This window comes from Labeo rohita, chromosome 2 (assembly GCF_022985175.1).
Source record: "Labeo rohita strain BAU-BD-2019 chromosome 2, IGBB_LRoh.1.0, whole genome shotgun sequence".
Classification (NCBI taxonomy): Eukaryota; Metazoa; Chordata; class Actinopteri; order Cypriniformes; family Cyprinidae; genus Labeo; species Labeo rohita.
In genome coordinates, this window is record NC_066870.1 from 29,856,408 (window position 1) to 29,880,706 (window position 24,299).

Here is a 24,299-nt window from a genome sequence, read left to right on the forward strand (position 1 = left end):
ACTGGACAACCATTTAAGTTCTTGCATAGCAAGTTGCATTGACATTCCAGAGAACACCTATGGTCTATAAATTTATACCACTATGTAAGAATAACAAGATTTGTGATGTACATGTGGCCATTTTTTTGTTCCTGTTCATAGTAAAGTTAAATCACATTTTATCAAATGAATTTAATTGTTAAAAGAATGCAATGCTTACATCCAAACAAAACCAGTGTGACAGAATGTGAAATCTACTAAACAATAACATAATTGTATACATGTATGTCTTACTACTTGCTAAAAACTTTCCCATCATCAGCAACACAGTCCATTCTTTGACTACACAGTATACAGTACATTAAGTATGTAACTTAGGACACTACTCATTAACAAACAAAACACAGTCCTACTAAATAAAAATCTACTTTGTGACTTGTAAGCTATATGAATAATGTAACAGAGATTTGCATGAAAGGGGTAATTATACTTTTTTGAGTCCTTTCATCAGCACTCTATAATTAAGAACAGCTGGAAGCATTTCTGTCACAGCTCCAAGAAGAGGCATCACATATTCCTTCATAAAACCACCAGAATTTTCCTTTTCTTTTTTTAGATTCGTTATCTCTTCATTTAGGAGTTCAGCCTTCTCGCTAAAGCCTTTCTTTAGCATCTCCTCCTGCTCCTTTACTTTGCTCGCTATGGCTCTATCCATCTCCTGCTTCTGCTGCTCCAGCTCCTGGTTGAACTTCTCCTCCATCTGCCTTATTCGGTCCTCCTGTCGCTCTTTCTCTGCCTGCAACATTCGTTCACTCTCAATGCGTTTCTCCTCTTCCTCTTTACACTTCTGTTCCAGCAGACCCCTCCTTTCCTTTTCCTCTGTAAATCAAGAAAGAAAACGAGAAAAATTATTAGAAATATGACACTATTACCAAACCTCCAGAACCTGAATTCCAAGATGCTTTGAAGATACTCTCAAGTAACAATTTGGGTTTTGGGGTTAATTTAATAACAAACACTCCAGAATGAAACAGTGTAATGAATTAGAAATATTCATTAGGTTGGTAAAGATTTACCTTGAATCTTTCTGTCATTTTCAGTGAGTTTTGTGTCCGTGTAGAGGATGCTTTTTGCTTCAGGTCCTCGCTCATTCAGGAACTCATTCAGCACAGCCTCAGCCTGCACATAAACATTTATACAGTGGTGGCCAAAATTATTAGAACACTAGTATTTTCACCAGCTAAAAAATGGTTTTAAGTCAGTTATTTCTATCTTTTGCTGTAGTGTGTCTGTAGGGAATATCAGTTTACCTTTCCAAACATTAATTTTGCCATTAATTGTAATAATCCAGTGAGATTTTTGTTTGCACAAGGAGTCTGACAACAGCCAGTGCTCCACACAGAGTTGCGATCTCATCATCATCCAGTCTGTCTGGAATGACATGAAGAAACAGAACAAACTGAGACAGTGAAGAACTGTGGCAACGTCTCCAAGATGCTTCAAGAAACCTACCTGCAAAGCTACAATACTGTTAAAAGTTTAAGGCACTTGTGTCAAAAATGTCATAAATAGATTTTCTTTAAATCAACATTTTGTGTGACCATCCTTTGCATTTAAAGGAGAAGTCCACTTCTAAAACAAAGATTCACATATAATGTACTCACCCCCTTGTCATCCAAGATGTTCATGTCTTTCTTTCTTCAGTCGTAAAGAAATTATGTTTTTTGAGGAAAACATTTCAGCATTTTTCTTCATATAATGGACTGGTATGGTGCCCAGATTTTGAACTTCCAAAATGCAGTTTAAATGCAGCTTCAAACGATCCCAAGTGCAGTCGAGAAAGAAGGGTCTTATCTAGCAAAACGATTGGTTATTTTCATAAAAATAATGCAATTTATATACTTTTTAATGTCAAATGCTCATCTTGTCTTACTCTGCCTGGACTGTTTTTTTCCGGTTCATTAAGGTATGTCGAAAAACTCCCATCTCATGTTCTCCTTCAACTGTTTTACCTTTTTTGTTAAGGGTGTTTGATCTTCTTTGACATACGCTACCTCGACATACCCTAACTGTCTTGAGGCAGAATACACAGAGTTCAGGGAGAACAAGATTAAAAAGTATTTAAATTGTATTTTTTTAATGAAAATAACCGATCGTTACCCTAGATAAGACCCTTCTTCCTAGGCTGGGATCGTTTACAACCACATTTGGGATCGTTTGAAGCCGCATTTAAACTGCATTTTCGAAGTTCAAACTCGGGGCACCATATCAGTCCATTATATAAAATAAAAAAATGAACGAAGAAATGTTTTCCTCAAAAAACAATTTCTTTACGACATGAACATCTTGGAAGACAAGGGGGTGAGTACAGTATATGTGAATCTTTGTTTTGGAAGTGGACTTCTCCTTCAAAGCAGCTTTTGCCCTAGTTGTACTTGCACATAGTTTTTCAGGTAGCTTTACAGGTAGGTTTCATGAAGCATCTTGGAGACATTGCCACAGTTTTTTCTGGATTTGGTCTGTCTCAATTTGTTCTGTTTCTACATGTCATTCCAGACAGACTGGATGATGATGAGATCAGATCTCTGTGTGGAGCACTGGCTGTTGTCAGACTGCTTGTGAAAACAATATCATTAATTATTTTGGCCACAACTGTATATTAGAGCATCTTCACTGTACGGGCACACTCACTGCATCAAAGAACAATCTCATAAAAACACTTTAAGTGTCCTCACCAAAACACCTTTATTGGGTTCTCTGCGATACTGTTCAACGATAGCATCTCTGTCTTTGCAGTAGAGTTCATATCCTCCACACTGACTGTACTTTCCCTCCTGCAGTTGTTTATTCATATCAGAGTACAGATTCTTCAGCAGATCTTTGCACTTTCTGTCTGATGCCATCTCATTCTCTTGCAGCAGGCCTACATAGTACATATCTATGTCTTCCTAAACATACATAAACACACATACATATAGTACATCACACATAAACAATGGAAAAAGTAAAAAATACTACCATAACTGAGTTAGCCTAAGGAATAAATGATCTGTGCACTTCTCAGGCTTTCATAAAATAAATAGACTATTTTTTCCTTCCACACATAAGAGCAATATTTAAAGGGATAGTGCACCAAATTCATTAATTACTCACCCTCATGTTTTTTCCAAACCCATAAGGCTTTGTTCATATTTGGAACAAAAACTAAGCTATTTTTGATGAAATTTAAAAATAAGCTTTTTGACCCTGCATAGACAGCAATGCAGCTGACACATTCAAGACTCAGAAAGGTAGCAAGGACATTGTTAAAATAGTCCATGTGACATCAGTAGTTCAACCATAATTTTATGAAGCTACAAGAACACTTATGTTTTCAAGGTCAAAAGCTCTCGGATTTGATCAAAAATATCTTAATTTGTGTTCCGAAAATGAACGAAGGTCTTACGAGTTCGGAACAACATGAGGGTGAGTAATTCATGACAGAATTTTAATTTTTTGGTCATCACAATCATTTAAAATAATGCATAACAAATAATGAATAAGACATTCAAACAACAACTGCATTATGAGTGCATAAGTGTTTGTAACTCACACTCAGTTTTTTCACGTATTCGCCTTTTTCATCTTTAAAGGAGCGTTTCATAAACTGAGAGGTGGCCAGACTGCTGAACCTCTGGTGCTCTGAGGAAATATCATCCACACCTACCGGGAACTTGCTCTTTACCTGCAAAGAACAGCATTGTTTATCATATGAAAAGGTTAAATTGCCTGCCTAAGTTATGTTTTAACATTATCATATTAATAAAAAAATCTCAAGTTTCTTCCATAATATTCAATTTAACACTAAAGACAGGCAACCTTAGATAAGTAAAATACAGTTTGAAGAGTAACAGCACTATCTTACCTTTTCCATGCCACTCTGATATACTTTCAGAGCTTCTTGAACAGCAGTCTGGTTCTCTAGTTTTGCAAGAGCAATAACTGCATTGTCCAGACAGGGCACTTTACCACTGCTGATTGTGTCTACATAAATCTCAGCCAAATGCCCAAGTACTGACAACACATAAACAGATTTACTTGTTAATTATAAAGGATAACTAAATTGTCCCAATGTGTCTGTTAAATTGGTAAAAACACTCACATTTTCCAGTAACTCTGTGTCCTCCCTTCACGGTTTTCACAACACTATTGTAAAAGATGTGGTTACAGAAACGACTTGTGACCTCCAGAAAATCAGGTACAAGGTCCCGTTCTTGCAAGCTTTCTAAACGTTTCATATTTTCAGGCGATGCTGGAGATGGGAATACGAAACAGTTCCGGGATGGGAAATAGTTTCGAATGCACTGCCGAGGCAGGTTGTAGTTGTTGATTTTCTGGCTCACACCTAAATTAGGTTTTTTAGGAGATAATAACACATTAAATAATGGACTAAGTCCATTCAGTCACTGTTTATTTACATATATGTGACTCTGGACCACAAAACCAGTCTTAAGCAGCACAAGTGTATTTTGTAGCAATAGCCAAAAATACATTGTATGGGTCAAAATTATAGATTTTTTTATGCCAAAAATCATTGGGATATGAAGATCATGTTTCATGAAGATATTTTGTAAATTTCCTTCCATAAATAAACGCACTGTTAAGAACTTCGTTTGGACAACTTTAAAGGCGATTTTCTCAACATTTTGATTTTTTTGCACCCTCAGATTCCTGATTTTTTTAAATAGTTGTTTCCATACATCAATGGAAAGCTTATTTTTTCAGCTTTCAGGTGATGTATACATCTCAGTTTCAATAAATTGACCCGTATGACTGGTTTTGTGGTCCAGGGTCACATATTTTAAATGCTAAGTTTATGTCTTTCTTAAATACCTTTCTTCAGCTGGAGGGCAAATTCAAGGTACTTGTCCTCAGTCACTTTTTTTCCATCAATTTCCAATTCCAAGGTGAAATCTCTCACGACCCAAATGAATGATGGGAAAAACTGCACAAACTTAGAATTCTCATCTTCCTCCTCGTCTGCGGTTTCTGTCGATCTGATCTTGATATTGTCAGCGAGCTCAGCGACATAACTGCAGCACATTAAGAAATAGCAGCACCTTGTAAAGTGTATGTTTCTATATGTGAAACAGGAAATGGGTTATGTGGCAGAGTGAAGGATACTGCAGATTCTCCACTGCATTGTTATCGATGGTGCCGCGGCTGTTGTACACCAATGTGCTGCTGAGCAGAACAGCCAGACAGAAGATCCAGCTGTCATTCTTAGAGTCTCCCTGAAACACACAATGTCTCCAGATCAAATGATCCACAAATTATAAGATTAATGAATCCACAGCTTTATCCTTGTCCTTACCTTGTCAACATCACCCAGGCCCTCTGTGTCCAGCAGCACTAGAGTGTGTCCTTCTTTATAGGGGTGAGGGACACACCACATCCAGATGCCTTTGGTCTTCGACTCAATAGTATTGCCAAGAGCAAAGCCTGAGACAATCACATTTTTATTATTAGAATCAGCATGATGTAGCTTATATGCACACTTTAATTTGGCATGTCTGGAGGGTTCTCTCACCTGACTGTTGACCTGCCAGGCGATTCATAAGATAGGACTTTCCTGTACGGTAGAGTCCCACCACAGACACCACCACTACTGGCTCATTGATCCTACTCAGGAACTCAATGGCATCTTTACGGATGCTAAGTGATCCATTCACATTCTCCACTAAACATATGGGCGAAGGCATCAGTCTGGCGTTAGACATGCTGGCTCTCTCTAGCTCTTCCTGCTTGCTAAAAAAAAAAAAAAAAAAAAGGTTACTGTGAACAGAATACTGTAAAGAAAATACTGTACTATACTGTAAAAAAAACTCAATTAATTCTTCACTAGCTCTCAAGTATTTTGTTCCATTTGGATCCTGCTAGCCATTAAAAATCTATTATTAACCTTGATAAAAATAGTATGAAATTGTCAGTATTTTTATGGGTGAGGTTATTCAGCGCTGACAACTCAAGCATTCAGTGTGAGACTCACGCAATTGCCACTGTTCTCATGCACCCTCAAACAAAAGCAAGACCAGCTTAGTTAAAACTGCTATAATACAGGTTTGGCAACCTCTCCAGTGTGTAACTGTGTTTGCGCTCTGGAGAGCATCAAAAGTTTTTACTTACAACATGTTTTTGCAGCGTAATCTGTTGATTTCTTGAACACCCTCTGAGAGTCAGTTCAAAACACCAGATTTTTTTTAAGACTCCATGCTCGCGAATCCTCTCAATATAACAAGTTTACAGACAATTTAAATAAGAGACTTCATTGTGCAATAGAGAGCTTCAGTGATTATAACAGAACTTTGTGAGATTGCAATGAACTGAAGTGAGTGATAGCTTTTTAGTTATCTTTAGGTTACATATAATCCATTTAGAATTTGAATAAAAGTTTATTTTTTTCAGCTGAACCAACAGCCACATACGCTGTACACACAGTGAAGTTTCAGGAGTGACATCTAAATACCTCACCACTCATAAATGTTACCCTGGACCACAAAACCAGCCATAAGTAGCATGAGTATATTTGTAGCAAAAAAAAAAAAAAGAAACATTGTATGGGTCAAAATGGTCGCTTTTTCTTTTATGTCAAAAATCACTGGGATATTAAGTAAAGATCATCATGAAGATATTTTGTAAATATTCCTATCGTAAAAAAATAACAACTTTAAAGGCGATTTTCTCAATATTTTGATTTTTTGCACCCTCAGGTTCCAGATTTTCAAATATCCTAATAAACCATACAACAATGGAAAGCTTATTTATTCAGCTTTCCAGATGATGTATTGAAATTTAGAACCCTTATGACTGGTTTTGCGGCCCAGGGTCACAAATGGGATATTTCACTTTCGAAATTGCAATGATTGACATAGTGTAAGCATGTAATGTAATAGATTCATTAAAAAAAATAAATAAATAAAAAAAAAAATATATATATATATATATATATATTTTATTGATTTATTTATTTATTTATTTTTTTTTTAATGTTTGTAATGCAGTTGACTTGTAATGCAATTTGCTCACTGTATATTGATATTCTTCATGTGGTAGCATTGCAAGTGTTTTTTTTTTTTTTACATAACATGATAAAAACACAGTACCAGTCATTATGACCTTAACTAGGCCCAGGCATGTCTACCTGTCAGGCAAAACTCGGACAGTTATTTAACAAAACAACCCCAAACAAATCACAGCTCCACCCTCCGTGGGAATTCTGACTCTCAGCTGAACTCAGCTGGCAGCCCTGGGTTATGGGAGCGGACACAGGTCTGACTTCACCTTCGCATTGTGCGATTTAGAAACACAAAACAGAATGACACAACAAACCTCCAGAGATCTGAATGTTTTCCTGTTAGGTTTTACCGAGTGCATTGATTTCAGGTAACCAAAGTATTTCAGAAACTCACATAATAAGAGTGTGTAATTCAAAGTTAAAAATAAGCGTTAAATATTGATTAAATGAAAATATATAATGTATATATAATGCGTATAAAAAACCGATTGTACACAATGTACATTGCATAATTGAAAGTCTTGAATGGGCATTCTACATTTGTTTCTGAATAAATGACAAAGAAATTAATAGATAAAATAAAGTTCACTTACGTAGCCCTATTTAAAAAGTGTCTTGACTGTAATGTAGAGTTGGCCACGAGGCTCTCCCTCCGCGATACTCACTGCACTGAACGGGTCTTTATTTACCACAACGACGTTGCTGTCCCTCAGTATCCGCCCATATCGTTTCTATAACTGACTTGACGTTAAACAGTCGATTTCTGGGAAACCGCTAATGCATTGACCTATCCGAGCCGAACCTGTGTTTTTTTCACTTTTAGTTTCACTTTAGTCTCAGCAGCCAATGAGAGAACACGCCTCGCTTCCTCACCATGTACGGTGGAAAACACAATAGCAAAATATGTTCTTAGCATTCAGCCGATGGGACACTGACAAGAATTTTCAACAACATAAATGTTAAAGTTGTCTTTGACATGAATAACACCTTTTGAACTTTGAGCATATTTAAGTTTTTTTGTTGTTGTTGTTGTTGTTTTTAGAAACACAACAAAATGACACAACAAACCTCCCGAGATTTGACTGTATTCCTGTTTCCTGTGCATTGTTTTAAAATTAACCAAAGTCCTTCAGAAACTCACATAGTTAGAGTGTGTAATTCAAAGTAAAAATAAGCGTTAAATATTCATTAAATGAAAATATAATGCGTACGTATGTAATTAAAAAGTCCAATTGTAAACGAAATGTATGTTTGCACATTTTAAAGTCTTGAATGGGCATTCTACATTTGTTTCTAAATTCTTGACAAAGAAATTAATAGATAAAATAAAGTTCACTTACGTAACTCTAAATTTAAAAAGTGAATTTAAAACAATTCCAAACATTTTACAGCATTTTAAACCACCAAGTATCACCATTTTTCCATGTCCACCCTGTTAAGGGAAATGGGTCCCAGTATTCCCAGTGCCTTTTGGACATCATAACACACAAAAGTAATAACTTCAATTTTGGTCAATCTTAGGTATATAAATTTAGAGATCTATTCACTGTGTCCACCCTGTTGGGTTTTCTGACTTAACAGGGTGGACACTAACAGAGTGGATATTTTGACCTAAAATCAACGTTGCACTATATCTGAGCAAAAAATGCTAACACAGAAGGTCTGTCAAATAAAGAATTGAATGTTTTTTAAATTGCTTTACAAATAAGAATTTCTATTTACTTTTTTCATATTCCCCTTAACAGGGTGGACATGTTAAAGTTGACCACATCAAACTGGGAAGAAAGAATAAAATAAAATCAGAGGGTCTCTCTTACCTTCCCCAGTTGTTTTCACTCTAAAGAAATGATATCAGCTGTTGGAAATTATGTAATGTCCTTTTTCCTCATGTCCTCATTTAAAGGGCCAGTAGTCAAATATAACAGGGTGGACAATATTTTGAGGGACAAGCTAAAAACCTTTATTATTTTTAGATGAATTTAATACTTTGAAAAAAATACATACATACACAAACACACACACACACGTTTGTTTTTGTGAATTGTGGGGACTTTCCACAGACTTCTATAGATTTTATACTGACCAAATGACATTGTCTATCCCCTCACCCAACCCTAACCCTAAACCTAGCCCTCACAGAAAACATGTTTGCATCGTTACACTCTCAGATAAATATCATTTACTATTTTTAATCATTTTTTAACATTGTGGGGACCACAGGCCGGTCCCACAATGTCAAAAATTTCAGGTTTTACTATCCTTGTGGGGACATTTGTTCCCCACAGTGTAGCAAAAACAAGTACACACACACACACACACACACACACACACATACATACACTAGAGAAAACTATTTCTGATATACCAAACAATGTGGGAAAAAATATTAAGTGCTAATATTAGCTAATATTAAGTGTCGTATTTATCATCAAAATGGCAGACACAGGCCTGGGGACAAAGTCAAAATTATGATATTTGGTAGAGCTATAGTTTAAAATGATGTAAAATGTTCAGAATCATTAAAAAAATAAAAATTAAAGGTCAAAAGGTGTGTCAAAGACAATTTTAAACTTGATGTTGTCAAGATTCTTGCACTGGAAATCCTGGTTCAGTTTGACCAACCACACATCTTTTGCTCCTCAGAGAGTTTATTGCACTCTTTTGGCAACTTTTGGCAGTCTATAGTATTCCAAATGTGTTTCCCGGTCCGCCCGATTAGTACAGACAATACATAACAATAACTGACTCAGCAGCAAAAATCAGCAAAATATGCAAGTTTCACTTAGTTCAGTGGCATTGTTTATGTTCAGTGCCGCCAATATGGCCAGCTGATGACACATCGTGAAAACACTCTATTGTCCTCTTGCATTACTGATACACTATATATATACTTTATTTTGAAATCATGCAGCTGAAGATACCCATCATTTCAGTGGCCTAAAATATCTGCTGAATGCAGTGGATTAAATCATTAGGGCTGACTTCTTGGGATTACATTGTCAGCCAAATAATATTTACTTTACATCAGTAACCCTGCATTTACACATGCACTTTTAGATATGGATTAAATGTAGCACTGGAAAAGCCACAGTACCTTTCTCTCCTACACAAACACAAATTTGGACACGACTCATAAACCATCAACAAATCATCCAAAGCTTATACTGATAAATGTCGGTTGGTTATACTCCTTTTATAAATGCAACAATGTTAAAAATGCCTGACTTGAAGTGCCTATGGTTTGCTGTTCTTCCTTCTGAACTCAAGGATTAGAGGAAGGAGTTTTTCCATATTGCTAAGAAGTACCATCATCAAATCCTTTAAACCACCAGAACCTTTTTCTTCCTTTTCTCTTTTTAGATTGTTTATCTCTTCCTCAAGAAGATTAGCTTTCTCTTTAAAGCCTTTATTTAGCAGTCCCCCCAACTCCATCATTTTGCTCTCCAGAGCTCTGTCCATCTCCTGCTGCTGCTGTTCCATCTCTGATTTAAACTTCTCCTGCATCTGCTGCATCCTGTCTGCATGCTGTTTTCTCTCTTCCTGCAACATTAGCTCTCTCTCAATTCGTTTCTCCTCTTCTTCTTTACATCTCTGTTCCAGCAAAGCCGTCTTCTCTTTCTCCTCTGACCGTTTAATTGAGACATAGAGAGAAAAGACAAAGAGATGAGATTCTGTGGTTATCTGCAGCACCATGCTATGACATTCAGTAGCGCAGCACACTCATATAACTCATATGTTTCTCATATAACTCAGTATTTAAAAGAAACAGTTGAGAACCTTGGTGAGCAAGTTAAAGTTAATATATTATTATTTTATCACAGCAATAACTTTTTAAAAACAAAAGGAATATAGCCAACACAGGAACAGGTAAAGCAAAGCCAAACCGAAACTTGGTATGTGCGTAGACAAAGACTGAATAGAAAACACAGGCAAGACAAGAAGTTAACCAAGGTGGCCAAAAGTCAATAGACTGACATTCTAAAAAAAGATGTATTATATATTGTATTGATTACACACTTTATTATTTGCAATTATTTACCTGGACCTATATGAAAAATTAGAATAAATTCTATTTCTTTAATATATTTATGTTTTTACATATATTCATGAGCACATAACCCAACGTATAGCCTTTTTAATAAAAGTATTAATATAAAAATAAATATAAAAGTATTCCATACCAAGCTTCATGTACTTTTTCACTTCTACACCTAAGTTAGTTTTAAGTTTTGTCTTTCACTACTGAATTCAAAGGTTTCTTATTGAAAGCAATGGATTTGTCTCGGACATGAGGCAATATCAAACTCTTTGGAAGGCAGAACAGGTTCGATTTTTTTAGGTCCAAATTTTCCAGGATTAAACAGCCAAAAGAACTGAGAAATATCCATTAGGATCATAAAACATTACCTTGAATCTTTTTGTCATTTTCAGTGAGTTTTGTATCAATGTAGAGGATGCTTTTGGCTTCAGGTCCCTGGTCTTTCAGAAACTCATTCAGCATGGCCTCAGCCTGGACGTAAACATCTATATTATTAAGCTATATTTATAGGCCCACTCTTACCCATTTAAGGAACAGTCTCAAAAACACACTAAAAGTGTCCTCACCGATACACCTTTATTGGGTTCTCTGCGGTACTGTTCAACAATGGCGTCTCTGTCTCTGCAGTAGACTTCATATCCTCCAGACTGACTGTACTCTCCATCTTGCAGACGTTTTTTCATGTCAGAGAACAGATCCTTCAGCAGATCTCTGCACTTTCTTTCTGATGCCATCTCATTTTCTTGCAGTAGGTCTACATAGCATTTACCTACAGCTTCCTATAAACATATAAACACATGAAAATACAATCCCAAACATGCACAAATACACATATGCCTGAAAGCCTGAAAGTACTGCACACCATGTTTTATATTATTCAAAGTATGGTACACTGTAAAAAATGCCCGTGAATTTAACAGTAAAAAACTGTAAAAATGCTACAGTAAAAACATGTTAAATGGTTAACAGTAAAATACTGTAAAATTTACAGTGAATAACCATAATTTGACATTCCCAGAATTCCCTGTGTTACATTTTTTTTATTTGATGTTTTTTTTTTTGTTGAAATAACTCTTTCTTCTTAGTTTTCACTTAGTTTTGTACAATAGGGTTGTATGTTACATCTAATGTTGTTAAATTAATGTTTATTGCATTATTTCAGTTTCATGTGTGTTACCATGATGGTGTTTAGTGTTTGTGCGAATGACACTGTGCATCTTCTATATATGTTAATATTTAAAAGCTGTTTGCGATGAGCTTTGGTTCATCATGCAACTTTCTCATTACCACCTGCTTTTGGTGGTTATCAGTGTATTACAAAGGTACAAAACAGATTTCAGTACTTCAATAGGTTGGTAAATTAACATTATATCAGTTAATGAAATTACAGTATTTACCTGTAAATTTAAGTGAAAACCATAAAATGTTAAACGTTGCTACCGTAACTTTTACAGTAAAACTCTGGTAACCACAGCTGCCGGTTTTTTACCGTACATTTTACAGATTTTTTTTTACAGTGTAATTAAAACGTTAAACAAAATGAAAATAAATTAAAATTAAATTATTAATAATGACATAATCAAATGTCTGCATGCTAATATGAGTTTGTTAGTAATTGCTCTTTTTGAAACTCACCATCAGTTTTATTAAGTATTCTCCTTTTTCATCTTTAAAGGAGTGTTTCATGAACTCAGAGATGGCCAGATTGCTGAACTTCTGGTGCTCTGAGGTAATGTCAATTACACTTACTGGGAATTTGTTTTTCACCTGTAAAACAGTATGTGTGCATGTACTTTGTCACTGAATGGCTGCAACAACTGTTCACCAGGTTAAGCACCTTTATTTGACAAAACATATTTTTAAAAACCTTTATGAATACTATCATAAACTATGTAAGTTTTAAAATATTGCTCATGATATGTAACATAAAATGTTGTCTCTGATAAAAAGAAGCCTGAGATTTGATTAGTTATACCTCAGAAGTGTATTTGTATAAATGAAAACAACTTAGAAAGGTATGAGCTTCAGATGTGTCACATGTGTGACAGTACTGAATATAGGATATTCTGTGTCTTACCTCTTCTGTCCCACTCTGATATACTTTTAAAGCTTTTTGAACAGCTGCCTCATTCTCTAAAAATGCAAGAGTAGCAACTGCATTGTCCAGACAGGGCACTTCACCACTGCTGATTGTATCTACATAAATCTGCACCAGATGCCCAAGCACTGACAAAAAGCACAAACACAGATAAATGTACCTGTTTAATAGGCTTTTGGATATGTACCAATAACTGTTAAATTAGCAAAACACTCACATTTGCCAGTAACACTGTGTCCTCCTTTCAGCGTTTTCACAGAACTCTTGTGAAAGATGTGGTCACAGAAACGACCCGTGACCTCCAGAAAATCTGGCACAAGTTCATGTTCTTTTAAGTTTTCTAAGTGTATCATGTTTTCAGATGAGGCTGGAGATGGGAATACAAAACAGTTCCGGGATGGGAAATAGTTTCGGATGCATTGACGAGGGAGGTTGTAGTCGCTGATTTTCTTATTCACACCTAAATGAATTTTAGGAGAAAAAACATTCTTACCAAAATGCACTAAAGAAGAGTCAACATCTACTTTCATTCTTCAGTCACGGTTTGTTTACCTTTGTAATATTACATATTAGCTGAACGAATTGAACTTAAATCAGTAGTCAGACCTATCTGTCACACATGGCTAACATGATTTTATCCAATGTTTTTTCTTTCGATTTGTTTTTTTGAATGATCTGTTTAAAGTCAAGCCAAATTCTGCTCAGAAACAACAGGATCCTGTGGGTTGACAAGTAAGTGTTTTTTTAAATACCTTTCTTCAGATCGAGGGCAAACTCAAGGTACTCATCTTCTGTCACTTTCTTTCCATCAGTTACCAACTTCAATGTGAAATCTCTCACAACCCAGATGAATGATGGGAAAAATCGCACAAACTGACAATCCTCTACTTCTTCAGCCGCTCCTTTTGGTGCAGATAATGGTGATCTGATCTTAATCTGCTCACTGAGCTCAGTAACGTAGCTGCAGCACATTGAGAAATAAAAACCTCTTGCAAGTTTTTTATAAATGAAAGAGGATTGATTACATGTGGCAGAAAAAAAGGATACTGTAGATTCTCCAATGCATTGTTATCGATGGTACCGCGGCTGTTGTACACCAATGTGCTGCTGAGCAGAACAGCCAGACAGAAGATCCAGCTGTCATTCTTAGAGTCTCCCTAAAACACACATCCACAAATTAATACATATTTAGAAGATTAATAAGCCTACAAGTTTATCCTTGTCCTCACTTTGTCCACGTCACCAAGTCCCTCCGTGTCCAGCAGCACCAGAGTGTGTCCATCTTTATTGGGGTGAGGGACACACCACATCCAGATGCCTTTGGTCTTCGACTCAATAGTATTGCCAAGAGCAAAGCCTGAGACATGAAAATTATATTTGTATAACCGCCCATTGTTATGCAACTGTATAACCGCCCTTTTTTATGCAACTGAATATTTTAAATAGCAAAGAATCCTTCTAAAAAACACCTCACCTGTCTGTTGTCCTGCCAGGCGGTTCATAAGGTAAGACTTCCCTGTACGATAGAGTCCCACCACAGACACCACCACCACCGGCTCATTGATCCCACTCAGGAACTCAAGGGCATCCTTATTGACATTGAGTGATCCGTTCACATTCTCCACCAAGCATACGGGTGAAGGCATTAGTCTGGTTTTAGACATGCTGGCTCTCTTTAGCTCATTCTGTATGTTCAAGGACAAAATATTTGTGTTCAGAAGATGAACGCATTTCTAACAGGTTTGAAACAACACAAGGAAGTAAATTATGACAGAATTTTCATTTGAGTTGTGATACTTGTGAAACTGTTCATTTAATTTCAGAATCAAACGACAGGCTACTTGTTACCCAGCATAAGCATTCATTTTTCATGGTCAAAAGGCGTTTGTGGTTGGCCAAACTGAACCAGGATTTCCAGGGCAAGAATCTTGACCACATTCGCGTTTTGTTTTTTATAATTTCCAGTTAATATATATTTACCAACTATCCTGTATGTATCAACATACATCTTGGGGACATCTATTTGATGTCTGCATTTACATTTGCAAGACGTATTTTTTAGAGTGTTTGCTTATCAGCAATACGTCTATAGGACATTTCCTATCAGATGTCAAACAGACGTCTATTAGATGTCTTTAAGATGTTTATGATTTAGAATGCATGTAAAACTGACATCTAAAAGACGTCTGCCAGACGCAGATGCTTTCAAGATCATGTGATCTTTAACAGACATCTTGCAGATTTACATGTGCTGTCTAGGATATTAATTTTTAGTTCGTCAAAATATTGTGCCCTTTCCTGCTTCCTAATTCCTTCTCTGTAACCTGATAGCACACGTACACCATGGAGACGTCTATTTGACGTCTGCATTTGCATCTGCAAGACGTATTTTTTAGAGTGTTTGCTCATCTGCAGTATGTCTATTGGATGTTTTCTATCAGATGTCAAATAGACGTCTATTAGATGTCTTAAAGATGTTTATTATTTAGAATGTACATAAAACTGACATCTGAAAGATGTCTGTCAGATGTTTATACACAGCAGATGCTTTCCAGATCAAGAAATCTGTAACAGACATGTTGCAGACGTTCATGTCCTATCTGGGTATGAATTAGCTGCTTCCACAAGTTTTTTTCTGTGGTTTAGACAGCATAAATTAGCAGAACAATGTATTCAGTAGTACATTATCCGTACAATCCATGCTGTTGTTTACATCTGAGTATCGCCAATATGGGCGCACATCTGGGTAACTGACAAAATTGTGAGGTAAGTGCAAATCTATTGTCTTCTTTTACATAGGAACTAATGGACCATTTCGTCAGATGTAAACATACTGGTCCCGATACACTTCCTGTTTCTTTTTTTTTAACTTTACACAAACATCACAAAAACATACAACCAACATAACATTTGACTGGATGAAAATGTTACATTAGCACCTTTAAGATGTATTTGTATATGTGAAATAAAATAAAAAATAAAAAACAAAAAAATGGGAAGTGCTTCTGGACCACTGTTGTTTACATCTAGCGAAATGGTCTATATCCTAATATCCTAATATATATATATATATATATATATATATATATATATATATAACAAACTGTGTAAGCTCTGTTAAAACTTTATTTACATTTTGCGCAGAATGTTCCAAAGAAATCAGACAAGAGTTCAGCGTGGCATCCTGCAGCTCAACAGTTTTTGATCATGAAATATGTTATTTTCGATGACGTAAAGAATTTGTATAGCTAAGGAAGTGATGATCGGATTTATGTAAATATGTAAATTGAACAGTTTTAGCAAATCAGATCAGAGAAAACGCATGTGACAAGTGCAATGTCTCAATGATACCGGTACTATCCTGTCAGCCACAATGATAAGCGATCGCAAATCACTTCTCACCAGCACAAAGCACAATGCTTGACATTTACAGGCCTCTCCCACCCGGAGACAATGGATGAGGTTTCCGGGTTTGGAATGCAAAAGTAAAAAAGAACCCTTTTGCGGGGCTGAGCTTATAGTGGTACATGAAAGATATAGCAAATATTATTATTATTTTATTTTTTATTTTTTTTGCTTTTCAATTTACCTCAGCAACAGAAAAATCCACTATTACCACGATTTTACAATTTTCAAAAAGCGTAAACACACAGAGATGGATCACGGTAGTCAAAAGAGAGAAAGATGTCAAATTTACCGTCACTCCTACAGCAACAGTAGCATATTAAAAATGTATTCAGAAAAGTTATATTGATTTTAAGCCACATAGAACCTAAAGTCGCTTACGTTTGCCAGCCCTAAAATATACGTTTTACTGTAGTAAAAGATCTTACCAAAGTTGTCTCTCACTCCCGTGTAGTTCTAAGGTGAGTTTGTTTGACTCGGCGTTAAACTGATGGTTCTGAGTCACCTGATCCAGAACCATCCAATAACAAGCATACTTGCATTTTCGTAGCAGCATCAGTTGCAGATAACGTATATCCGTATTTGTACCATTTAGAGAACAACAGGTAACTGGTTAGACAAGAAGAACCTCCAGAAAGTTTATTACAATCTTTTTGTGACAGCAACATCAAATTCAGCCATTCAACTGCTTTTCAGTGAGGTAATAAACAGTCATATTTAGGCTTTGTTAGTCAAAAATATGAATTTGTTTATTTTGTTATGTAACTTTCTGCGTTATGTTTTTCAGTCATGGCGTGTGGCGGGCTCATGTCCGCTCCGGTGTGTCTCATTGAAAACGATGAAAATGGGAAGCTGCGTGTGAGAAAAGAGGCAAAAGACATTCTGGATGGGATCAGTGAGCCGGTGGTGGTGGTGTCTGTGGTGGGACTCTACCGTACGGGGAAATCTTACCTTATGAACCGCCTGGCAGGACAACAGACAGGTGCTGCTTAAAGAAAAAGCTTAAAGTCTTCCTCATGTGCAGTAACTACGACATAACAGAGCAAACGAGTTAGTGTGTGTGTGTGTGTACTTGTTTTTGCTACATTGTGTCCCCACAAGGATAGTAAAACCTGAAATTTTTGACATTGTGGGGACCAGCCTGCTAAAAATAGTAAATGATGTTTATCTGAAAGTGTAACGATGCAAACATGTTTTCTGTGAGGGCTAGGTTTAGGTTTAGGCTTGGGTTAGGGGATAGACAATATCGTTTGGTCAGTATAAAAATATATAAAAGTGTATGGAAAGTTCCCACAATTTACAAAAACAAACGTGTGTGTGTGTACTTGTTTAATATGATGAGGACATGGCAACTAGATATTTAAAATATTTTTTTTCATCATTTTGCGCATTATTTGTTTTTGATTACTGTGATTGTCTTAGGCTTTGCCCTTGGCTGCACTATTGAATCAAAGACCAAAGGCATCTGGATGTGGTGTGTCCCTCACCCAAATAAAAAAGGACACACTCTGGTACTTCTGGACACAGAGGGACTTGGTGACGTAAAGAAGGTGAGGAGAAAGAGCACACAACATTCATAATGATGTTTTCATAGTAATGTTACCTCCATAGCAAAATAATCTACCCACATTTGATCTGTGCTTTCAATATTCACGAGTTAATCAATGTACCATTGTAATATACATGGTGTATACATGGTCGTATTCTGTTGCTAGTAAAGGTAAATACACGGCTGCTTATTGTCGTCTTTTAATATTTCAGGGAGATGAGAAACATGACACATGGATCTTCTGTCTGGCAGTTCTTCTCAGCAGTACTCTAGTGTACAACAGCTTAGGAGTCATTGACAACATGGCACTGGAAAAGCTGCAGTATCCTTCTTACACAATAAACAACAGTGCACATCCACTGTAATACACTGATAACACTATCTCATAGCAGCAGAGTATCTCTTCCTGAACAGCGCTGAATGTAGCTACGTCACAGAGCTGACAGAGAACATTCGTGTGAAGGCAGAAGTGGGTCAACATGAGGACGAGTCAGCAGATTTCATTCGTTTTTTTCCATCGTTTGTCTGGGCTGTTCGTGATTTCTCTCTGAAACTGGAAAAGGAAGATAAACCAATAACATCAGACGAGTACCTGGAGGGTTCATTGGAATTAAAACAAGGTGAAAAACAGAATTGATGTCAGACACATACAGTACATATTTACTTTCAGAGTGCAGGGACATTCGAATGAGAATGACATAATTAAAATTTTAATGTAGAAATAATGTTCAAAGACACAAATTGTTTCCACCATCTATCCTGCCAAATTTGTAGCATTTTCATTCCATCTTCAGTCCAGAATAAATCGTAGTGTCGTTTTACTAGGCTGCTTACAGCACTAAAAAGAAAACTGGTAACACAAGATAAAATAAAAATCTATTTCCGTATGATCAAAGAGTAACATGTTTTTTTAATAGTGTCAAACACAAAAACACATGCCAGTAAAACAAAGGAACAGAGAAATAATAGAGATGCACCATTGTGTTAGCTGGATGACCTGTGTTTTCTCTCTAATTAGGAAGCAACAATTACAATTGTACAAAAAGTACATGCACATGCACATGATTTTGTGGTCATCAATGTTGCTCCAACATACTCTTAACATTGCAATTCCAATCAAAATTATTTTGGATAAAAAGTAAACATTGATGTCACCTTTCTATCTGGGATACTCTGAGATAACGATGCAAGGAATGCAGATAAACTGCTGCCATTCCTTTACAAATATATTTATGGCACCTGGGGCGGTAGATCTGGTTAAACCTGCTAACTTGATTTAAATTATTTAAAACCTCAGTTTGCAATTTCTTTACATCCATTAAATTGTAAATTAAATATTACACTAAACTGTAATCAATTTAGTCATAAATCAAAAATAGTGAATCTACATTCCGATTGTCGATTTACATAAATTGTAAATACTGTTTTGTATAAATTGGTATATACAGTATGTATATAGGATATAATAGGATTTTAAAGGAAAAAATCTTTGCAACCATGCAACCTTGATGTATACATTTGGCATTCAAGGTATTCTTTTATTATGCATTCCTTGTCAATCAAACCCATGAACTTGCCACTGCTAGAATCATGCTCTGATAGTTTTAAATAGAATATTATAACACTGATGATTCATAATCATTTTATTTTAGGTAGCTCACCTCAGGCTGCGCAGTATAACCTGCCACGCAGCTGCCTGCGTAATTTCTTTGCGGTGAGGAAGTGCTTTGTGTTCCCTCGGCCTGCTAATACAGAAGGCCTGCAGAAAATGGAGGAGCTGACTGAGGAAGAACTGGACTCAAAGTTCCTTGAGCAGGCAAATACCTTCTGCCGTTACATCTACAACAATTCAGAGCCAAAAACTGTCAGTGGCGGCCGTACAATTACTGGAACAGGTGTGTGTCGTCACAGCATTACAAATGCATAAAAACGTTGTTATAAAACTCTTTTGAGATGCATCATTTCTATCACTCTGTAGAAATCTTGTAGAAATGTTATTTATCTTATTAAAAATTCACTTACTGCAGCATTAGGCAATCATTAGGAAATGTGAAAGAAAGAATAGATGACTTGCTCAACTATTGTTTTTTCCTGACAGCTCTGGGTAATCTTGCTGAGGTTTACGTAGAGGCGATACGCAGCGGGAAGGTTCCTTGTCTGGAGAACGCAGTCGTGTCTCTGGCTAAGATCCAGAATGTCCGTGCAGTGGCGGAGGCCTTGCAGTTCTACATGACAGAGTTGTTCAAATTGGTTCAGCTTCCAATTAACCCAGCAGAGCTGTCCAACATCCACACAGTCGCAGAGAAAAACGCCATTGACGTTTTCATCACCATGTCCTTCAGTGACAATGACCAGATCTACCAAAAAGAGCTCATGGTACCTGCTGACACACATATCAAAGTAACTAAGATAGACAGAAAAAACAGAGACAGGCAGACAACAGGGAGACATACACACAATGTCATAGGAAAGCAGCCTATAGTCTTGGATACAACAAGGTATATGAATTGGGATGCTGTGCAACTTTTTTTTGTTATAGAGGCTACATGATGTGTACAGGTCAAATAGAGATTTATTCTATGCGAAGGCAGAGCATACTGTTAAAAAATAAAAATGCACAAACTTTATTTTTTTTACACACTCTTATTGGTTCTCGCTTTTTTTAGGGGAAGATTCATGAGGAATATCAACAGATGTGCCAGCACAATTATGAAGCATCTAGCATGCAGTGTGAGGAAGTTCTGCGTGATGTGTTTGATAGACTGGAAAAAGGCATTTCTGACGGATCATACCTAAAACCTGGAGGATCCCAAAAGTACATAGACATGCTCAGACAGCTATCAGAGGAGTACAGAGCAAGAACACACTCACAAATAATGGTATACAAAACACTAATATCACAGTCACATATAATGGTACAAAACACAAATAAACAAACAGTTTTGGAATGACAAAAAATAAGTGATTTATGTATTTATTTTTATTTTTTGTAAATTGTGTAAACAGTCATTTTAAATTATACTTGAATATATATATATATATATATATTGTCTACAGAGTGAAGAAGTGTTGAGCAGGTTTTTGAAAACAAAGGAAGAAACTGGAAATATGATTCTACAAGCTGACGAATCTCTCAGTGCAGCGGAACAGGAGAAAGAGGGTACAGTTCAAATCAGCTTCACATTTTTTTATTATTCTATCAATTAAAGGAAAAATCCACTTTCAGAACAAAAATGTACAGATAATGTACTCACCCCCTTGTCATCCAAGATGTTCATGTCTTTCTTTCTTCAGTCGTTAAGAAATTATGTTTTTTGAGGAAATTTTCACCATTTTTCTCCATATAGTGGACTTCTATGGTGCCCAGAGTTTGAACTTTTAAAATGCAGTTTAAATGTGGCTTCAAATGATCCCAAATGCGGTTGTAAACAATCCCAGCCGAGGAAGAAGGGTCTTATCTAGTGAAATGATTGGTTATTTTCATAAAAATAATACAATTTATGTACTTTTTAATGTCAAACGCTCATCTTGTCTTACTCTGCCTGAGCTCAGTTTTTTCCGGTTCATGACAGTTAGGGTGTGTTAAAAAACACCCATCTCATGTACTCCCTCAAATTCAAAATGTCCTATATCGCTATGTTCACTTTGCAGAGACTGGGTCAGTACTTCTGCAGTGAAGCTGCATTTAAACTGCATTTTGGAAGTTCAAACTCGGGGCACCATAGCAGTCCATTATATGGAGAAAAATGCTGAAATGTTTTCCTAAAAAAACATAATTTCTTTACAACTGAAGATAGAAAGACATGAACATCTTGGATGACAAGGGGGTGAGTACATTATCTGTAATTTTTTGTTCTGGAAGTGGACTTCTCCTTTAAGGCTGATGGACAGAATGATATAATACACAAGACAATACACTTTCATAAGCTCTCATACTGCATATCTTTATTGCTGGGTGTGTATGCACAAGTCAACTGCAAGACTAAATGTATGTGGACACACCTTTCTAATGAATGTGTTTGGCTATTTTGACTATGTAGTTTTCTTTGATATTTTTGGAAGAATGGCGTGTAAAAGAATGACAGTGACCGCACAATGTAAAGTGTTTGCTTACGTATGCGTACATGTAGTTCAGGTATTTTAAGTAGAATGGGGTGTAAAAGGATGACAATGACAATGCACAAAGCAAGAGTGATAGTGAAGGTGTTCATAGTTGAACACAGTTCATATTTTCTTTGTCCCTTTGCAGCGGAGAAGATGAAGACAGAGATTCTAAAGCAGCAGAAAAGAAGCCTAAAGGAGCAAAACCGGTTACAGGAGCAGATGTATCAAGACATGCAGAGAACCTGTGATGAGCATATGAATCAGATCATTTATCAGATGGAGAGAGAGCAGGACAGAATGAGAAGAGACAATGAACGAGTCCTGGAAGCAAAACTGAGAGTAAGAAAAGTTTCGAATTGATTTATATAACACAAAATAGGTTGTAAATTAAAAATCAGACACGTAATAAGTAGAGGCATCAGCAATAATCAAAAGGTGAACATTTGTTAGTAATTTAATTATTATTTATACAACTTACTAATAAATGTTTATTTCCGGCCTATTCGGATTCATTTTAAACAAGAAATATAGTTATGTTTGAACAATATTTGAGTTAAATAAAAATACCCAGAAGGTTGGGTTAAACCCAACCGCTGGGTCAAAACAACCTAATTGCTGAGTTTGTCCGTATTACACCCAGCACTGGGTGTGTGCCCACCACAAATGTATTTAGAAATGTAAAATATCTTGAATGTTTATATACAAAATTCATGACCCAGACATGGTATTTAATCTTAATAAGATTGCTTTTGCTGTTCACAGACTGTATTACTCATCCTGTTTTGGACCATTATTTATTTAGTGGCTCATTGTGTATTACAGGAAAGTAAAGCTCTTCTAAAGATGGGCTTCCAGTGGGAGGCTGCCCGGATGCAGAGTGAGATCAACAGCCTGAAAGCAGAAATGGAGAAAGAGAAATCATCACAACCCTCCAAATTGGGCCAGGCTTTGAATCGTATCGGCATGGCAACAACTTTGCTTGCACCAGGCTTTCCGCTTAAACTGATTGGTGTTGGTATATCCTTGGCATCCAATTTTGTTTGAAGACAAGCCATATTCACACACCTAAACATATATAACAGCTTGAAACAGAATTACTATCCTCCAACAGAATGTCATCGCATAAGTTACTGAATTAGTCAATTCAGAGGCACTGCTTACTCACAAGAAGCCAGTTATTACTTTAAAAGCCCAGTATACTGTATATTAACCTTTAAGCAAGAACCAACATTTGTCATGAACAAAGCTATTACCAAAGTGATCAGTGCATGCTTCCTTTGTATCTTTGTAAAAAATGTATGTACAGATTGTTAATTTTACTTCTTTACTGTGGGAACACTACTGATAGACCTACTGTATATATCAACTAGGCCGAAGGACTTGCTGATTATCAGCATCAACCGCAAAATTGCTTGTCAGATTGGTGACCCAAAAAGTCCAGAATCATAAACATTTCTTATTTTACACCATTTACTTTTGTGTTTTATTTTTTAAAAACACTAAAACTTGATATTTACAGTCATGTGAAAAAGTTAGGACACCCTATTGAATTCCATGGTTTTCTGTATCAGGATACCATTAAAAAAAAAGGTGCTTAGCTGGTCTTATTTTGAAAATAAAACCTCAGAGGAACATCAACACATGACAAATTGCACTGTGTTATTATTCACTGAACAAAAATAAAGCCAAAAAAGAAAAGCTATGTGTGACAAAGTTAGGACACCCTTACTGTTAACATTGGAATTAAGAGGGTAAATCACAGTCAAGCACTGATAATTAAATACCTTTGATTAACTGATCATCAGCAAGTCTGAGCACCTCTATAAAAGCATAAGCTTTGGCAGTTTGCTGGTCTGGAGCCTTCAGGTGTGCGTTAACACATTGCCAAGGAGGTAAGACATCAGCAATCATCTCAGAGAAGCAATTGTTGCTACCATCAATCTGAGAAGAGTAATACGGCCATTTCCAAACAATTTGAAGTTTATTCACAAGTGGAAGACATTTAAAACAGACACCTCTCCTTCCAGGAGTGGACGTCCCAGACAATTCACCCTAAGATCAGACCATGTAA

The 24,299-nt window shown here is 36.3% G+C and overlaps 3 protein-coding genes across 5 annotated transcripts in view; 1 reads left to right on the forward strand and 2 right to left on the reverse strand.

Moving 5' to 3' along the window:
• gbp2 (guanylate binding protein 2) overlaps positions 1-24,299 on the forward strand; it is a 44,211-nt gene that overhangs the window by 10,974 nt on the left and 8,938 nt on the right. Inside the window, exons 1-11 of one of the 3 annotated variants that reach the window (XM_051124293.1) lie at positions 17,128-17,275; positions 17,363-17,557; positions 17,998-18,125; positions 18,337-18,446; positions 18,551-18,744; positions 19,777-20,019; positions 20,223-20,500; positions 20,791-21,003; positions 21,182-21,284; positions 22,374-22,567; positions 23,051-23,692. The exons of 1 other annotated variant lie outside the window; for it this stretch is intronic. In XM_051124293.1, the coding sequence (XP_050980250.1) occupies positions 17,365-17,557; positions 17,998-18,125; positions 18,337-18,446; positions 18,551-18,744; positions 19,777-20,019; positions 20,223-20,500; positions 20,791-21,003; positions 21,182-21,284; positions 22,374-22,567; positions 23,051-23,272 (1,878 nt within the window). In that variant the 5' untranslated portion in view covers positions 17,128-17,275; positions 17,363-17,364 and the 3' untranslated portion in view covers positions 23,273-23,692. Of the gene's footprint in view, positions 1-17,127; positions 17,276-17,362; positions 17,558-17,997; positions 18,126-18,336; positions 18,447-18,550; positions 18,745-19,776; positions 20,020-20,222; positions 20,501-20,790; positions 21,004-21,181; positions 21,285-22,373; positions 22,568-23,050; positions 23,693-24,299 lie in introns of those variants that run through there. One more of the 3 variants, XM_051124325.1, reaches the window with a different exon arrangement.
• On the reverse strand, positions 157-7,858 carry gbp1 (guanylate binding protein 1). The gene is made up of 11 exons (XM_051124350.1): positions 7,627-7,858; positions 5,549-5,766; positions 5,333-5,460; positions 5,143-5,252; positions 4,852-5,051; positions 4,121-4,363; positions 3,884-4,032; positions 3,572-3,703; positions 2,715-2,927; positions 1,056-1,158; positions 157-858 (listed from the first exon to the last, which is right to left on the reverse strand). Exons 2-11 carry the CDS (start codon positions 5,736-5,738, stop codon positions 464-466), a joined length of 1,863 nt encoding a protein of 620 aa, XP_050980307.1. The 5' UTR covers positions 5,739-5,766; positions 7,627-7,858; the 3' UTR covers positions 157-463.
• Positions 9,170-17,106, reverse strand: LOC127174094 (guanylate-binding protein 2-like). Its single transcript, XM_051124337.1, has 11 exons — positions 17,004-17,106; positions 14,645-14,855; positions 14,400-14,527; positions 14,218-14,327; positions 13,923-14,131; positions 13,388-13,630; positions 13,150-13,298; positions 12,708-12,839; positions 11,639-11,851; positions 11,441-11,543; positions 9,170-10,656 (listed from the first exon to the last, which is right to left on the reverse strand). The coding sequence occupies exons 2-11, from the start codon at positions 14,832-14,834 to the stop codon at positions 10,268-10,270; spliced, it is 1,866 nt and encodes a 621-aa protein (XP_050980294.1). The 5' UTR covers positions 14,835-14,855; positions 17,004-17,106; the 3' UTR covers positions 9,170-10,267.

What these genes read in the sequence shown, in the direction of transcription:
- gbp1 (XM_051124350.1), bottom strand. Translation starts at nt 5,738, where the DNA reads ATGTCTAACGCCAGACTGATGCCTTCGCCCATATGTTTAGTGGAGAAT. An exon ending in ATCAGAGTGGCATGGAAAAG is followed by an intron (nt 3,704 to 3,883) that starts GTAAGATAGTGC and finishes TGTTCTTTGCAG; the next exon opens with GTAAAGAGCAAGTTCCCGGT. An exon ending in AATACGTGAAAAAACTGAGT is followed by an intron (nt 2,928 to 3,571) that starts GTGAGTTACAAA and finishes ATGTATGTTTAG; the next exon opens with GAAGACATAGATATGTACTA.
- LOC127174094 (XM_051124337.1), bottom strand. Translation starts at nt 14,834, where the DNA reads ATGTCTAAAACCAGACTAATGCCTTCACCCGTATGCTTGGTGGAGAAT. An exon ending in ATCAGAGTGGGACAGAAGAG is followed by an intron (nt 12,840 to 13,149) that starts GTAAGACACAGA and finishes ACTGTTTTACAG; the next exon opens with GTGAAAAACAAATTCCCAGT. An exon ending in AATACTTAATAAAACTGATG is followed by an intron (nt 11,852 to 12,707) that starts GTGAGTTTCAAA and finishes ATATGTTTATAG; the next exon opens with GAAGCTGTAGGTAAATGCTA.